The sequence below is a fragment of the Rutilus rutilus genome (assembly GCF_951802725.1).
Source record: "Rutilus rutilus genome assembly, chromosome: 19".
NCBI lineage: Eukaryota > Metazoa > Chordata > Actinopteri > Cypriniformes > Leuciscidae > Rutilus > Rutilus rutilus.
The window spans coordinates 16,299,165-16,316,865 of record NC_140232.1 but is presented as its reverse complement, the minus strand read 5'-3'; the positions used below and the strand labels follow the sequence as shown (position 1 = coordinate 16,316,865).

Here is a 17,701-nt window from a genome sequence, read left to right as displayed (position 1 = left end):
TCATACACACGTTACTTAGTCAGGACTCAAATTTACACCTGAGAATGACAATGAGAATCTTAATATTCATTTAATTGAAACAGCAAATAGTAAAGAAATAATAAATAGAAGGGGAAAAAAATAACATGACAACGCCTTGATGTTTCTATGGTTACTACCACCCTGTCTCGTGTAGCTGCGCCCTTAATCTGATCTAAACGCGCAGAGAAGAAGACCGCGTGAGTTAAAGGATGGCAACCAAACAAACACGCACCACTTCATAACTGGATTAACTTTAAACGTTAAAGTCTTATTTATAAGCGTTTATTGACAAGTTACTAACTCCAAAGATCAATTCATGTACTTTCTCCGATACACTTTAGTTTGTCGTGATCTAGTCAGGACTTGCAATGGACTTTAACGCGCCGGGACCGCGACGGACGTGTAACGTTACAATCAACAGAGGATAAACGACGGAGCAACGACATTGTTATGAGGGACAGACTGGCTGATTTAAATGCGGTAAGTGATTGACATTTAACCAGTTAGGCTAACTAATTGTTAACAGTGTCAATAACATATGGAGATCAATGTGTTTCAGTAACACAATAAAACTACACATACATATTTGGGGGGTTACTTTCTCCATTGTTTGTCTTCTCATGCTTGTGTCAGTGTATTGGTCTTCCTCCTCCTCCGTGCTCATCTGTGTATCTGTGCTTTGTTTTAGGGCAGGCAAAGTGCCAGTGAAGATGGGGGTGTCATTGTGTCCATGGAGAGAGATGACTTCATGCAGAACTTTTTCAGAAAGGTAACGTTACAGTTATTAATCTTTATGATAGGTGTTCCTCATCTGTAACGTACACTGTATGTTTGTTAAGGATAGTAAAATGCATTACAAGTCGGGCCGAATGAATCGATTATTATAATCCGATAATTGTTTTCATGTTATTGTTAATCAACAATAAATACCAGATATTTCAAATATGTTAATTTAGTATTGTTCATTTCATAATATTTTAAATTAACTTTTTATTTGTATATTTTCATTTGTTACTCATGCAATATTTGTATTTTATTAAAGCTTTATTTCAGTAACACTGTACAATAAGGTTTCATTAGTTACTACTTTAGTTAACATGAATTATGAATGAACAATACTTTAGCATACACTGTAGCATTTATTTATTTACATTAATGTTAATTTCAACATATACTAATACATAATTACAATCAAAAGTTGTATTTGTTAACATTAATGCACTGCAAACTAACATGAGCAAACAATGAACGACTATTTTTATTAACAAAGATCAATGAATACTGTAACAAATGTTTTGTTCGTTGTTCATGTTAGTTATACATTAAGATTAATTAATAAAACATTGTAAAGTGTTACCTTTATTTCAGTTATCAAAAACTGTTTTTAATAGTTTTGGTTAACAATAACACCACTGAAATGTACACTGTTTAAATAATAAATAAACGAATTAATTTAAAAACCATTAAAATAGTTTTAAGTCGTGTAACAATTTACCACTTTAGACATTCTACTAACAATAAGTAACTTGCAACTATATGTCAAATTCCAGTCATTAGAGTATTAGCAGACTGTCTGCTTAATATCTGCCAAACACTTTATTTTGATGGTCCCTCAACAGACATTCTACTGACTATAGTAACTTTGCACTTGCATGTGTATGTTGTGTCATGTACATGACAACTTATTCTACTAACCCTGACCCTAACTTAACAGTCTACTATTAATACTCTAATAATAGTTAGTAGAAAGTGGACTATCAAAATAAATTGCAACCTTAAATTGTACCTCTGATATTAGGTATCACAACATCATAATGTACAGTATAACATTTATAAGAAAGACATTTAATTACCAACATGTTGCAACATGCACACCCAGCAGTTCACGTCTAGAAGCCCACTTAAGGTTTGTGTTGAACTATGTTTTGCTTTATTTCAGGTGGAGGAGGTCAGAGGTGTCATCAATAAGATCTCCTCCCTATTGAATGAGGTGAAGAAGAAACATATTGTGATCCTTTCAGCCCCCAACCCTGATGAAAGTAAGTCACCCCTTCTCAAAGACTGTGAAATTTGAGCAAATGAAACAAGTAAGAACTAGTTTCTGAATAGTCAGGTTAAATATTTTTGAATGACAAGGTGGTCAGGTTAGCAGATCGAAGGTTCAAACCCTTTCAGGGGTGATTTATGAACTGTCACCATTGAGCCTTTGAGCAAGGCACTTAACCCCAGTTTGCTCCAGTGAGAGCAGTAAGGGGCCGTACACACAGAACTCATTTTTCCATTCCACTGCACTACGTTTCCTTTACTTTCCCATGTCCATGTAAACGCAGCTACTAATTTAACCACAAAATGTGTGAATGGCCCCAACCAAGCCGAACCGTACCATGCAGTGGAAAAGCGCCGTGAAAGGCTTTCACACTATATTTAACTCTGGTTTTATCTTTTTTTTTAACTTAGTTAAGCAATGTTTAACCCTTATCATTTTAAAAGTGGGCTAAAATGGGTTAATATGACACTGAGGCTAGTTTACACTGATCGGTATTTGAGTTTTTCCGAGTTACTCACTTCAGTTTAGCTTTCAGCCTCTTTGTTGTATTACCCAATAAATGACAATGACTTTCCGTCACAGTGCTGTAGTCTTTGTCTGAACCCACTTTAAATTTTTCCATCATTCATATCCACACACGCGCGCACACACACACAAAAAACAACAACAAATGATGCTCAGGGTTCGGTCACGAACAAAGAAACGATTTTATAACCCTCGTCCCAGCGGCACATAGCCTTATAAGAGGAAAAGACCATGGGCTTCCTCTGCCGGAAATATCACATCACATTACTCTATACAAGTACACCTCTGGAGCAGCCTGGAAAATGCTGTAGAGAAAACATTTCTCACATGCGCGCACATACTTATGGGTAATTAGACCTTTTGTAATGTCTTGGCAGTGTTCATGGGGGTGTATGGCGTCTGCTCGCAATGAAAAATGTATAGAAAACAATTTAATGGGGAAAAGAGACCCTTTAAAACGTACTATAGGGAGTCAAGTTTGGGCATGCAAGGAATCATGGTTTCCTTCATTTTAAGTCAGTGTGTTTAGCTTTGGCTGTTACTTGCAGGGCATGTATAGGACATGCAGGCAGGAATGTGAGAATGAGATAAAGAGTGTTTCTGCGACGAACTCTATGCTCTGTTTTTCTTCCACACACACGTTATATCGCGGAGATGTATCAAGTTGATAGTAAAATTGAATGATCTATTTGAGGATTGTGATATTTCATCTATTTAAGAGTGAGCATAGCCATCTACAGTCACTTTTCATCTGTATACCTGCCTGCATTTTATATTCTTCTCATATATAACTCACCACTGTGTTTTTCCAACATGTCACTAGTGCTGCACAGGGGCATATTTTTTCCACTTTGGAAAAGTTTTCTAACTTTGATAGCCAGTGGTTTATTTAATAGTCTATTATATGCGAGTTGTATATCAAGTGAACGTCAGGCCCTGAAATATCAAGAAGGAGCCTTTGCATTTATTTGATCAACATACAGTACAACAGTAACATAGTAAAACAGTAATTTACTGTATGTATCAACATATAAATATGACTTTGCTATCAGAAACAAAAGAGGAGCTGGAACAACTCACAGTGGAAATCAAGAAACATGCCAACTTTGTCCGGAACAGCCTCAAATGTGAGTTTTATGTCGAGCTGCTTCTGTCTGTTGATGATAGTAAAGCAGAGATCACCAATGCACTTGAAAAAGGAAATAAATAAGTTCTGATCTATTTTCTTCTCAGCAATGCAAAATAATCTACCTCCAGATGAGCAGGAAAATGCAGTGGATGCACGCATTCAGAAAACACAAGTGAGAAATTTCTCTCTCCTTTAAAATCCTACCATCCTGTACAGGCATATTTTCATCCTAAACTGATTTATTGCACTTATTGTTTCTTTTTTTAGTACACTAACTTGTCACGTAAGTTTGTGGAGGCAATGACACAATATAATGAAACCCAAGTGTCCTTCAGAGAGAAGAGCAAAAGCAGGATTCAGAGACAGCTGGAGATCAGTGAGTCACACATGTGTACATTCATACATTCGCAAACACATGTACATATGATTCCTGTAAACTAGACTATTGACAGTTGACAGATTTCCACTTAAAATGACCATACCATATATATTTTCATGCATACACTGTATCTTAATAAAAAAGGCCTACTTATTCCCTCTGAGAAAGCGTAGGCACTGCTTTTCTATGGTTTGCATATCTGCAGTCCTAGTTTCGGTTTCCCTTTTTGAATGATGAATATAGATATATAAAATATAATATATTGAAACCTGCTGATATAGACAGTTATTTCCTGACTGTCAGCTGTAGTGTTTGCAGTGTGTTTTTTGGCCCAGACGCAGCCGACGCGAGCCGACAACACAGTCAGCTTTTGTCACCAGTCACCACTAGCTCTTTGCCATCGGCGGGGTGTGTCATTGCTAGGGATGAACGATATTAGGCTGGTATTAGAGATTTTAAAAACGTATCAGTATTGGTTGATATTAGATATATATTAGCTAAAATTGGATATTTAAATTTGCAACTCATCTCTTATATTTTTACTTTTAGATTACCTTGGCCTTGATCCAAGACTTACTTAAAATTAATCTTAAAAAAATTATTCAATAGTTATTCATTTAATAATTTATTATTAACATGTGGAAATGAAATATGAAATGTAGTCTTTAGCCAATCTCATAATGAATATCCATTTTTCATACTGTACATAATGTTGTGATGCCTAAATACACTTGTAGCATTTTAAATTATTAATTTTAATTTATTTTTATATTATTTAGGCAAAATAGAATGAATTTGGGCCAGTATGGGCAAACATGTTTGCCTAATCATTGTTTTCCCCTCTTATCACATGACATTCTGCTCCTGAAATATAATTTGAGTAATGTGTGTGTGTGTGTGTATTAATGAGGTACTTTCTTTGCTTTATGACACATGAAACGGAGTGGTTTGTCACCAGAGACTGTAAGGCGAGTGTTACCTGGGCAACAGGCCTCCAGAGATCCTGCTGTACCTCTGCACAGTGGGCCAATGTCATGTGATAGTATAGTGAGTCATAAGTCATGTGACTGTTGTATTTGCATGAAGACCCAGTTACCTCAACTTTGCATTTGAAAAAAATAAAATCCATGAAAAGGGTTATGTTTTGCTAGAGGACTTTATTTCAACGCTTTATGTATTTGTTTTGTGCTATTTGAAGTCAGTATTTGAGGTCCAATTAGTATGTTGTGAGATATTTATAAGTATGAATACGAGCACTGGTCCATTGCTAATTTTTTGAATGTGTGTGTATTTTTCCAGTGGCCTTTGCATTGATGGTTTCAACCATTGTAATGCCCCTTCTCATTTTCCCAGCTGAATCAATATAGTCCCCAAGGCAGACTTAGCATGACCACACACACATCGCAGCCATTTATCCATTGAGAAATGACAAATTCACACACAGGCAGCCATTTATCAAACAGATAATGGCCTAAACAGGATCTTCCAGTTTGTGAGAAGAGTGCTGTTTTTTTCTGATCTATTGCACTCTCTGAATATTGTAGCTGGAAGAATTACAACTAATGAGGAATTGGAAGAGATGCTGGAGACTGGAAACCCTTCCATTTTTACCTCTGATGTGAGTTTGCTTCTCGAAAATGCTTATTTCCAGTCTTACTCTAGGCTGAAGGAAGGACTCTCATCCAGAGCCAATTTCCTTTGGCCTCTCATCTTACTGTTTTTGTGACATGAGAGAGACTAATCTTTTCAACAATAATGTAGAATTAGCACCCTCTGCTGGCTGTTTCTCTGTGTTTTGTGTAATGGTCTGTTTAAAGCAGGGATGTCTCACTGTCCTGCAAAGTTTAGCTCTAACCTCAGTTAAACACACCTGAATAATCAAGGTCTTTCAGGGAGTGTTGAGGCAAGTTGGAGCTAAACTCTGCAAGACAGTGGCCCTCCAGGACCGAGTTTGGACGGCCCTGATTTAAAGGGACAGCTCACCCAAAAATAATAATTCTGTCATCATTAACTACATTAATCATGTAGTTTTATCCCCATATTACTAACATGGAGTACTAACTGAGACATTTTGAACATATTTTTTTCTTAGCAATTAAACTTCCATTCAAAAGTTTAGTGTTGAAAAAAAATATACAGTAAAAACGTAATTTGTGAAATATTTGTGCAATTTAAAATAACTTTTTTATTTGAATAGATTTTAAAATGTCATTTATTCATGTTTCAGCATCATTACTCCAGTCTTCAGTGTCACATGATCCTTCAGAAATCATTCTAATATGCTGAGTTGGTGCTTAAGAAACATTTCTTATCGGTTTTCAAAAAAATAAATAAAGAGCAACGTACAGGTTTTTAACTTGAGGGATGAGTAAATGATGACACAATTGGGTGATCTGTCCCTTTAATGTTCATGCAGCGTTGTCACTGTTTTTAAGTTCCTAGAGGCTGTTAAAAGAGATCCTTTGATTTCAGATCATCTCCGACTCCAATATAACTCGACAGGCCCTCAACGAGATCAAGTCTAGACATAAAGACATCTTGCGGCTGGAGTCCAGCATTAAAGAGCTACATGACATGTTTGTAGACATGGCCATGCTTGTTGAGACCCAGGTACAGTATACACAGTAATCACTAATGTTTATTGTTGTTTGATCACTTATTTAGTTAACCTTTATTTAACCAGGCCAAGTCACTTAAGAACAAGATTTTATTCTCAACAGCAGCCTGGCAGGAGAGTTGGAATCTCCTGAAAGACATACAAACACACATTGCCATGCACACACATATACATTCAATTAAAACATTTACAGGCTGTGATTAAAAAAAACACACTCCCTATTAGTTTTTTTAATGCAGAGATTGAAATATGTCTCTCATTTCAATGACTTTTGTAGCACATTCCAATTATTTCGAGCAGCAAAAGCGGAACGACCATAAACAGTTTTCTTATTAGTTAGCATATTGGTTTACTTGTTAGTTGTTATTAGCACTTGTAGTGCATTCGTTGATTCACTCATTTATGTTGTACAGGGTGAGATTATGGACAACATTGAAAAGAATGTAAACAAGGCAGTCGAATACGTCGACCACGCTAAAGTGGAGACCAAGAAAGCTGTCAGGTACCAGACAGGGGCCCACAAGGTAAGAGAAGAAAACCACACAGTTTGCTCTGAGATTAAAGGCTGGAATGCACTACACAACAGATTTTAAAACACTAGACATCACACATTTGCCAACTTTGTAAATGGTAACAGAAAACAATCGGCATCATACACTAAACCATCTGAGGATCACAACTTTCAAATGGTTCCAAACAGAACAAACTCTGGCAGAAACATGCGCCTTGTTACTAGGAGACACACGACAAGCGCAAACAATAATGTGTTCGAAAATCGGCTTAAAATATCAAACATGTTTGACTGGATGAAATCAAAGTCTTTAATGCTAAAAGAGGCTTTGTCCATCATACACTACATGATTTTATGCGAAATCTGTCAACTCCCACTGCCCAAAATCTGCAGGCTGGCTCTGACTTCCGGCAACTAGCGTCGACTCCTCCAGACATTAAATCGACATTACCCATGTAGGGTATTCCAGCCTTAAGAAGCCACATTATCCCCTGGTTTCACAAAAGTTTTAAGCCTATCCCAGACTACAATGCATGTTTGAGCTGTTTTAACTGAAAGCAACTCGCACTGGCAAATCTTAAAATATATCACTGCTATTGTTTCGTCTCAAGATGCACACCAGTAATGTTTATAAAACCTACTTAAATGTCCTAATTGAACTAAGGCCTATTCCTGGCTTAAATTAAGCTCTGTCTGTGAAACCAGGCCCGCATAATATTCCTCTTTTTTTGCCTCCATTCAGAGTTTGTAATATTCAGAAATAATACAGCCCTAAAATAAACGAGACTGTTTTATAATGAACACATTTGGAGGGTGTAGAGCTCTTGAGCTTTATTCTGTCACAATATGTACTACAGGCTTCAGAACATTTTTAAATGTTACCGAGTGCTTAAATAAATGCAATCATTATAACACTTTCTTTTTGTCTTGTACAGAAACACATCATTTTTGCTCTTGTTGTTTTGTCCGTGCTTGTGCTCGCACTAATTATTGGCTTGTCTGTGGGCCTGTCTGCTTAAACCACTACTAACTCTGCCTCCTCCAGCTCTAATGCAGCCAATCCTGTCTAAGCATGGTTCCCAAGGTAACAGCCACTGCCCAATCACTAACAATCTCATCTAGCCTACTTTCACTTTCTTGAACCACAAAGACATTTTAAAGGGTCTGAAAGGTAAATTTACATTTAGTAATTTTTTTTTCCTCTGCTGTTCTTTATCTCTGTCATAGAAACTGGTCTATGTTGGCATTTGTGGAGCCGTGTGCATCATCATTCTTCTCGTCATTATTGTCGTTGCAGTTTACAGTGAAAACAAATAGTTTTTTGTCCTGCTGCATACAACACTGCTCTTGATTTTATTACCAGTGAATTGTGGTCAAAGACTTTCCTCTGAGTTGTATGCCTTGCCACTTACTATTGCAACCAGATGTAATTTTCTGTCTTTTATTTATTCAATGCCGGCAAGTCAATTTTGCACAATTGAGTAATGTTTTCTAATATTACAATATGTAACTTTGGTTACTTCGTTCTTTGGGAGGTCTGACTGACAATGTGGAGTTAAATGCAATCCAATAAAGTGCACTTAAAAAATAAAACAAATGTTATTATTAAAAACTATTATATTCAAGAGTCAAAAGTTCGAAATAATTTTGTTTCAGCTTTTACACAATGGTTTGACTGTTCGATATGACCGTTGTCTCCACACAATATGATGTCAGATCTGTGAACAATGTTACAAAATAAGTTTATCACTTAATGTTTTTCTTTTTTGTCTGTTTCATGTGACTGTATCCGAAAGGAATGTTACCCTATGCTCATAAAGTATATTGTAAAATAAATGAGTTGCTCAAAACTCTCATATTGTATCCTTCTGTTATTGGTGAATGTTCATCACGTACAATTGTGTTCAAAAGTTTGTACTTTTATTCAGCAAGGATGCATTAAATGGTCTCTTTTGATCATTTACATTGTTACAAATATTTAGCTTTCTATTCATACTGAAACTTTAATATTGATCATATTTAGAAATGTTTCTTGAGCACAAAATCAGACTATTAGAATGATTTCTGAAGGATCATGTGACACTGAAGACCGAATAATGCTGAAAATTCAGCTTTGCATCACAGAAATGACATTTTAAATTATATTGAAATAAAAATTGGCTTTTTTAAATTGTAATAATATAATATATATATATATATATATAATTTATTAATAATAATAAAACACAAACTGTTTAATGGTAGTTAAATATCGCTTTCTCTACCATGTCAAAACTAAAAATCATAAGCTTCATTATTTACATTATCTTCTTTTGCATGGTATCGATCAACTGATAATTCCATATCCAGAATGTCCAGAAAACACTACCGTTGTTTTTAATGAGAAGTCCTCAACACTCTTTGTTGATGACATCATCCTCACCGTTACCATGAGAACCTCAGTATGTGTGACAAAGCTGAAGCAGGTGCATATATTAATGCTCATGGGATTTTACCCTGGACGCACAGCAGCTGGGGAACACACACACACACATTAGACACTCTAGATGCTGTCTGTGAAATGCATATGCACATACACAGCATGATGAAAGCTGAATAAATGCCACTCGTGACATGACACTTTCAGGACTATCTCTGCTATTGGGCTGTGAGTGGGCAGAAGCACAGACATTATGTAACTCAAATGTTCCTGCCTCAGAGAGAGTAAAGAGAGCATCCACACACACACACACACACCTACACACACACACGCACGCATGCATGAGAGAGAGCCAGTGAGAAATAAATAAATGAAAATCTCACCTGACCTGGTTAGGGTGAGTGAATAAAACGATGAAGCTGAAAGGGGAGACAGTGTTTGTAACGGTGATGAGACAGTCAGTGCTCCTCTCTCATTCTCTGTGTGAGTCACTGGAGCAGCAGCGTACTGTACTGGAAACCACAGGGAAGGACAACTAGGAAAACGTGAGTTCATTATAGGTATGAATGAGGATTTGCATTTTGAACCCCTTTCAGAGAGATTGATTTTCTGTTGAATGAATCCAATGGCTACCAAACGCTGCGTAAAATATACACTCTTAAAAATAAACGTTGTTTATTGGCATCTATGGTTCCATATGACGAACCTTTAAACATCCATGGAAACTTTTCAGTGGATACAACGTTCTTTATTGTGAGAAAAGGTTCTTGAGATTAAATTGCATTTCACACTAAGAAAGAAAAATGATTCTTTTAAGAGCTGTTCCCTGAAAGGTTCTTTGGGGAACCAAAAATTTTTCTTCTATGGGATCAATGTAAAAAAAAAAAAAAAATTGTGGAAACTTTATTTTTAAGAGTGTAGCCTTGATTATTATATTTGACGTTTTAATTTCAGTTGAAGTTTAAGAACAAGACCAGACTCGTGTACAACTATTCAGATGAACTGTGGAATAGACATCTTCACACGTTTCATCTTCACTTGTTGACTAGTTCTTTGACATGACGGCTGTTTTTTTAATTTCCAATATTGAATAGAAAAGTTCCTTTTAATATTTAGACGGGAGAATACATGAACTGAAGAAAATGGATTAAAGTCATACATTTTTTTTGGACACTTGTGAATAGTGCGGGATTATTTATGGATAAACAAAAGCATGGAAGTTCCAGTTAAAAGAAAGTTTCAGAAGAAAACGTGCTATTGTTTCACAGAATATCAGTCAGTAACATGGGCTATACAAAATGGTATATTGTGAAACGACTGTGTAATTGATGTGTTGTTCAGTCTGTCAGTCATAGACAATATTTAATGACTTTGTGCCATCTCAGAATTATTTATTACATTCATTCAAATATTTTGAGATATACACTACTGTTCAAACATCTAGGGTCAGTAATGTTTTCCTTAAGCAGTAATGAAGCATTAAGCAGCACAACTGTTTTCAACAACAACAATAAATGTTTCTTGAGCACTAAATCAGCATATGATTTCTGATGGATCATGTGACATGTTTTGCCCTTACAGTTCTTTTCATTTATGACTGTAACAGGGCTGATTTATACAGCACGGAAAATTTGGGAACTATGCTGGGGATAAAAAAAGATGGAAATAGAAAAAGAAATTGTTGTCAATGTGCAAAAAAAAGAAAAGAAAAAAAAAAAGCCTTTAGGCTAATAACACATGCTGATTTTTTAACACATGCAAAAATTGTGTCATTACTTACTCACCCTCAAGTTGTTCCAAACCTGTATGAATGTCTTTCTTCTGTTGAACACAAAAGAAGATATTTTAAAAGAATGTTGGTAACCAGACATTTGATGGTAGCCATTATTTACTTCCATAGTAGGATAATATAATAGTATACAATGGAAGTCAATGGTCAACTGTCTGGTTACCAACATTCTTCAAAATATTTTCTTTTGTGTTCAACAGAAGAAAGAAACTCATAGAGGTGGAACAACATTGAGAGAGAGTGACAGAATGACATTTTTTGGGTGAACTATCCCTTTAAACCAGGTGTCAGTGATTTATTGTTTACACGCATTTTCATGAGGAACACAAAAGTGGCCATTTCGTTTTGGAGTTAGGCTACTTGTATATATATATATAAGCAAACATACTCTGTTTAAGAGCGAAAATAAAAGTAGGCTAAATATAATACACACATACAAATACAAAAATGTGTAAATAAAAGTATTTTAATTACAATAACAAAGTTCTGTAATAAGTGGTATCAAAACTCATTGCAGTGTGTGTAAATCACGCACACATAAAAATGGCTCTGTTCAGTTGTCGTTGTCAATGTCAATTGTTTCATTATTTTCAGTGTGTGATTGTATAAAAAAAAAGTGCGTGTATATTTCGTGGCCTGACCCTTGTAAAGCTCCAGCGGGCTTCTCTGTAAGGCTCGAAGGGGAGATTGTTCTGCTGTTCTTGCCTCAGGCAGCGTCCTCAGTTTCCAATGGACTGCTATCGAGTGACTCTATTCATAGCCCTTGTCCTGTCCCGGGCAAACCATGTGGCCTCTCAGCAGTACTACACCGCACATCTGGTCCAGAGTCCAGAGTCAGACGCTTGCCAACGCTTTCTCCATTATCATTTAGTCACACTCATTTAAGAAGCAATACTATCAGAGGGGATTATGTACAGCCCCTGAAAGGGCTTCTTCCTTTCCTGTCTCTCCTCAAGCCGCTTTCTTCACAGCCATTTTCTGTGTACAGTAACACAATATAATCCAGCGCCCGTTCTTATGTAACTTCAGAGAAGTGCAGACATTAATAATCCCACGCGGCCTGCGGCACGCGGGCTCCGTGACATCACCGTCAGCAGCAGTGGAGTATGATGACTAGAGGACTGTGGGTAAACACGTTTAAGAGCAGGACATGATGGAGCGGTTTGCTGGAGTTCACAGAGATGTGTAGATTATTCAGAGATTATGGGCCATGGTATGTACGGATGTGTGGATTAAGACCTAATTGATTGGTAGATTACAGCATGTGGATTGAGTGCCATGCAGTGTAGGCAACACTAAATCTTAGGAGGTGATTTTAAACGTATTTGTATCGTCTTTAGGTTTTATGTTTGCATTATGTTTGCTTAGGTTGTTAGGGATTATTGGATTAATAGGGAATGGGAATGTAAAATATTATCTATGCATATGTGTTTATAAGAATGATTTATGTTGTGCATGCAGGGGACAGTTAATGTTCATGCTTATGTGATATGGCTCAGTGTGTGTGTGTTGTGGGTGTGTGTGTGTTTGACTGCAGCAGGGGTCTGTGCATGATGTCAGACGTCTGGGGGGGATTTGTATGCATTATGTAAAAAGTGTTTGTATATGTGTGCGCATTTTTTGCTTGCGTTTGTGTATGTGTGGGTAGGGGAGACTGGGGAGTGTTGTACCATTTTGTTTCTCTGTCTGCTTTACTGCTATGTGTCATATTTAATATGCCATTCAAATGTTTTTTTATGCTCACCAAGATTGAATTATTTGGTTAAAAATACAGTAAAAATAACTATATATAAAATATTCCTGTGATGTCAAAGCTGAATTTTCTGCATTATTAATCACATGTGTCACATGATCCTTAAAAAATTATTCTAATATGCTGATTTGGTGCTCAAGAATTTTTTTTTTTACTATCATCAATGATGAAAACATTTATGCTTCTTAATATTTGTATAAAAACCATGATAAAAAAAAAAAAAAAATCTGGATTCTTTGAAAGAAAAGTAGGCCGAAAATAGAAAGTTCATAGCATGTTCAAAAGTGTTCAAAAAGTTTGAGATATAATTTGTGTAACATTATCTCTTTACTGACACTTTTGAATAAAAGTAGCCAATACCTTTTCAAAAAAAAAAAATAATAATAAAAAAAAAAATCCTCACTGACCCCAAACCTTTGAACAGTAGTGTATCTACAAATTACTATAGAAATGTCAAGCCAAACGAATGCTGTAGTTACATTTTAAATTAGTTCAATTAGTTAATGTCCTTGGTGTTTTAATTGACTTTTTCAAAATAGCCCAATTATTCCCTGTCCCATTCCATCCCTCTCTTTAATTTAACATATAGGAAACATTATAAAAATTGGAAGTAGATTTCAGAGCAAAATCTTAAATCAAACTGTGGTGTGAAACAACAGCAGTTAATGGAAATCTTCATGCACCCACGCCACTAGGTGTCAGTAAAGAGTCCAAGACGGCTGGAATAAAGAAGAAACAAGCGCACCTTGTGCTTGATGTCATAAAGTTAAATAAACAAGAGAATGTAGGGCTACTATTAGGCACTTTATTACGTTATTTAGCGTCCATTGACATCAAATTATAACCAGATGTGGAATTTTACTTGTCCCAAAATTGTTTGTTTTTATTTGTTTATTTTACTATTGTTTATTTTTACTAAATACTATTGGTTTGTCTTGTAAATCCTCTATATTTGAGACTAAGACAGATTTAATACTTGTACTGTCACACCAGGAGGATAGTGAGCATGAAAAATAGTAATTTTACCCCTGTTGCACATTTTCCAGTGCAGTTAGCTAAACTGATGGTGTTATGACTCTCCCTGGCCTATGGATGTTGTCGGTACACGATCCGTTCCACCTGCACGATCCGTTTCACGCATGCGCGTAATTACGTACGTTAAATAACAAACGGGTTATTATGGACGTATTTTGTTATTCTGTGCCGTGATGAAGACAGAAATATTATGTCGGTGCCTGTAACAGTTTTATACACTGCTGTCACGTTATTTGAGCTGTTTCTGGATGAAGGCAGACTGCTGACAGTGAGTCATGTTGACAGAGTTCAGGGAAAACTTCCTAATGTCAAGTTTAAAATGAATACGCGCTTAAGGTGCGTGACAAAAACACGCGCACTTCAGTTAGTGCGATTCAAGTGTTTACATGGTTAAACACGGCGTACGCCACCTGTTTTAATACGATTATAGTTGATGCCATTATGAGCTTATCACATTATTAAGTATTGTGTTTACATGAGGTAAAGCATAATCGCAATATTGATAAAATCCCATTATACGCATGCGTAGAACGGATCGTGCAGGTGGAACGGATCTTGTACTGACAGATGTGTAAGTGATGTGTATCTGTCCTGTAGGAGATGATGGGGGTTGAAAGGAAGTGTGAGGTGGAGGTACTAAAACAGCCCCAAAAGGAGTTACAGTGGGTCCGAAAACAGCTGTCAGTCAACTCTAACAGAACCAATGGACCAGGCAGGACCAAGGATAAGGTAAGTCTTTGGGTTAATCAAAAAAATACACCACAAGTACAACATAGATTATCATTAATTGTTTGTAATTTTGTTTGTAGATGTTGTATGGACTTGAATGCAAGATGTGTGTGTATATGAAGAGTTCAGATGCAAAAGCCTCTAAGTGCCATCTGAAATTTCCTTCTAGAATGATCATTTTTATAAAGCTTGTATATTTAAGTTCAGTAATTTCACTTAAATGACAATTAATAGGTAATTTGCATGGCCATTTAAGTGAAATTACTGAACTTAAATATACGAGCTTGATAAAAATGATAATTCTAGAAGGAAATTTCAGATGGCACTTAGAGGCTTTTGCATCTGAACTCTTCATATATTAATCATAATGTGATTACTTCAGTGAAAGGTTAGCTTTTATAATTTTTTGAATGAAAGATCAAAATGATAAACAATGCACATTTATTTTTAAAGCCTACTTTGCTCATATTTACCAAGGGGCGCAAATAATTCTGACTTGGACTGTGTGTATATATTTGAGATTAGCTAAATTTAGATTTTAGAATTGAAATGAAGGATGCATTAATCTGCTAGTAATGTCGTAGTTTTTCAGAGCTGTTGCCTAGGCATTATTGGATTAGTCTGTGTCCTGATCATGGTTTGGTTTTCTGAGGACTTGGCCTACTCCCTCTTCAACCCTTTTCCACCCCTCCTTTCCCTTGCACCCTCCATCTGTTCTTTCACCAAAAAAATAAAAATAACTTGATCTGAAGTCACTTGATGACCTGTTGAAAGCTTTCTAAGCAGTAAGTATCATGGGAAAACATTTAGGAGCACCTGCGGCATTTCTTTGAGTAACAGATCGACATTCATCATTTGACCTTATCATTTGGAGCTTAGCGAAAGATCAAATTGTACATACCATTGGGTCTTTTTGTGGCAAAGTAGCCATTCAGCCGGCTCCAGTCTCTTATTTAACAAAGGTGAAATCGATCCTTCACTTTAACCTACAGTGCTTATGAACAGACGTTTTCTGCTTCAGATCTGAAGAGGATGGAAATTGCTCACTTATACTCAGGGCAAATAACATTTACTTGGCTGGAGTGTTTTAGAGATGTTAATCAGTCCTGCGATGTACTTGGGGTCTAGGTATGCCTTTTAGAGATGGGAATCAGTGCAGGTTTATATAGAGTGTTGCCATATTTGGCTGTGGTATGCAATGCTAGATGTCCCGTGAGACAGCAGAGGGCTCTTTTGGGAGAGGCTGAGGGAGACAGAGGAGAATGACAGCCCACTTAATAACTGTTACGGTTGCCAGGCAGCAGTTTAATGAGTATCCAAACAAGTCAAGCTTGTTTTCCCGTCTAGTTTGTAATTGTATTTCCATGTATATTTCTTTCTTGAATCTCATCTTCTTTGCTGGACACGCTGCTGTATTCATGCACTGTATTCGTTTGTTTCTGTTGACATTTTAGTAATTGTGCAATACCGGTGAGAGGCACAGAGGGCAGTCTTGTCCTATTGTTTCATCGCCATGTCTGGGGAAACCCTGAACCATCCAAATAATCCTCCTTAATACCCTGCTGCTCCTGCATCCCTGATCTCTGATTGGCCGCGGCTGCTGGGAACGGTCCTGCCACTGCACAGTGGGAGATAAACGATTGGCCAGACTCACTCACTGGCGGAAAGAGTAAGCGAGCACGCATGAGAACAGGAGAGAGAGGGTTTACAGGGTTTCTCACAAGGGATCCTCATTAACAAATCCGTCTTCTGCAGTCAAATCGCAGATATGTGTTAAAGCATGTACTGTAATACACAGACATAAGCTGAGTATGTACTGAATTCTCGACCATTGATGAAGCATGTTCCTTAGATTTGCAGGTGTGTAGTATAAATACATTTCCGGGCCTAATACATCCGCCATGTTGGAATTGTCACCTGACCCGGATGTTCTTTGACCCATGGCCTCATGGGATAGTAAAGTGTCCACTTGTTGCACACAGAATCTCTGCTGAATACTACTACTATTCAGACACCCTTCTGATTAGTCATACTGATTTTTGAATACTTCTGTATATATATATATATATAGTAGTATTGTGTTTATATGTGCAAGAATATTCTAACATTTATCAGAATTTTGTCATTATGTAAGTGTCACATAAAGACATTAACCTGATTTCCATAATTAGATGAATCCAATATTCCAGTTTCTAGAAATCTGAATCAGACCACTTGCATATGCCTATATTAATCAGAATTGTGGGTCGTGTAAAAAACTTATTTGTGATATCCATTGTAACTCAACATTAATCTGCCTATGTCTCAACAAAGGCAATTCTGGGTCATAAAGAAACTGAATAGTTGAGCTATTGAAGAAACACATTTTTTTGAGCAAGGAGGAGGTATACAAGGAGCAAGGAGGTATTTTTTTGAGCAAGGAGGAGGTCACTACAAACATAGTGACAGATCTTAAGAAAATGAATGAAAATCTTATTGAAAAAGATAAAATGTAGGCGGGGACTTTGTTCAATCCATCAGTTGTTGATTGGATGGAGGAGGATCTGAATGTGAGCTTCCAGTCAATTGTAAGAAAGGGGCGGGGTTTAAGCGGACTAAATGATTGGAGAAGTCTGGCATACATCACCAGAGACAAGTCTGTCGTTTTCACTGGATAGTTGAGTTATGACATTTTAATTAAACAGTAAAAAAAAGATTAAAAATAATAGTTTTAAACATATACATGGATGAATTGTTCACAATAAGAT

At 36.5% G+C, this 17,701-nt stretch overlaps 2 protein-coding genes across 9 annotated transcripts in view; both read left to right on the top strand.

Moving 5' to 3' along the window:
- Positions 1 to 34: 34 nt before the first annotated feature.
- On the top strand, positions 35 to 9,084 carry stx2b (syntaxin 2b). 6 transcript variants are annotated; one of them, XR_014625383.1, is made up of 12 exons: positions 35 to 218; positions 363 to 501; positions 710 to 790; positions 1,961 to 2,060; positions 3,646 to 3,720; positions 3,827 to 3,894; positions 3,990 to 4,098; positions 5,646 to 5,719; positions 6,574 to 6,711; positions 7,132 to 7,242; positions 8,165 to 8,313; positions 8,457 to 9,084. XR_014625383.1 is itself a non-coding variant. In XM_084388682.1 (12 exons), exons 2-11 carry the CDS (start codon positions 472 to 474, stop codon positions 8,278 to 8,280), a joined length of 792 nt encoding a protein of 263 aa, XP_084244808.1. In that variant the 5' UTR covers positions 150 to 218; positions 363 to 471; the 3' UTR covers positions 8,281 to 8,313; positions 8,457 to 9,083. The 6 variants fall into 6 exon arrangements, 4 of the variants coding, with proteins under 4 accessions (XP_084244808.1, XP_084244807.1, XP_084244805.1 ...); XM_084388682.1 differs by having other exon boundaries at positions 150 to 218; positions 8,275 to 8,313; positions 8,457 to 9,083; XR_014625384.1 differs by having other exon boundaries at positions 204 to 501.
- Positions 9,085 to 12,581: 3,497 nt separating this feature from the next.
- rimbp2b (RIMS binding protein 2b) overlaps positions 12,582 to 17,701 on the top strand; it is a 157,492-nt gene continuing 152,372 nt past the window's right edge. For all 3 annotated transcript variants that reach the window (XM_084389491.1, XM_084389490.1, XM_084389492.1), the window contains exons 1-2: positions 12,582 to 12,650; positions 14,823 to 14,954. In XM_084389491.1, the coding sequence (XP_084245617.1) occupies positions 12,648 to 12,650; positions 14,823 to 14,954 (135 nt within the window). In that variant the 5' untranslated portion in view covers positions 12,582 to 12,647. The remainder of the gene's footprint in view (positions 12,651 to 14,822; positions 14,955 to 17,701) is intronic.

What these genes read in the sequence shown, in the direction of transcription:
- stx2b (XM_084388679.1), top strand. Translation starts at nt 472, where the DNA reads ATGAGGGACAGACTGGCTGATTTAAATGCG. An exon ending in GACTGGCTGATTTAAATGCG is followed by an intron (nt 502 to 709) that starts GTAAGTGATTGA and finishes GCTTTGTTTTAG; the next exon opens with GGCAGGCAAAGTGCCAGTGA. An exon ending in TGTCCGGAACAGCCTCAAAT is followed by an intron (nt 3,721 to 3,826) that starts GTGAGTTTTATG and finishes TTTTCTTCTCAG; the next exon opens with CAATGCAAAATAATCTACCT.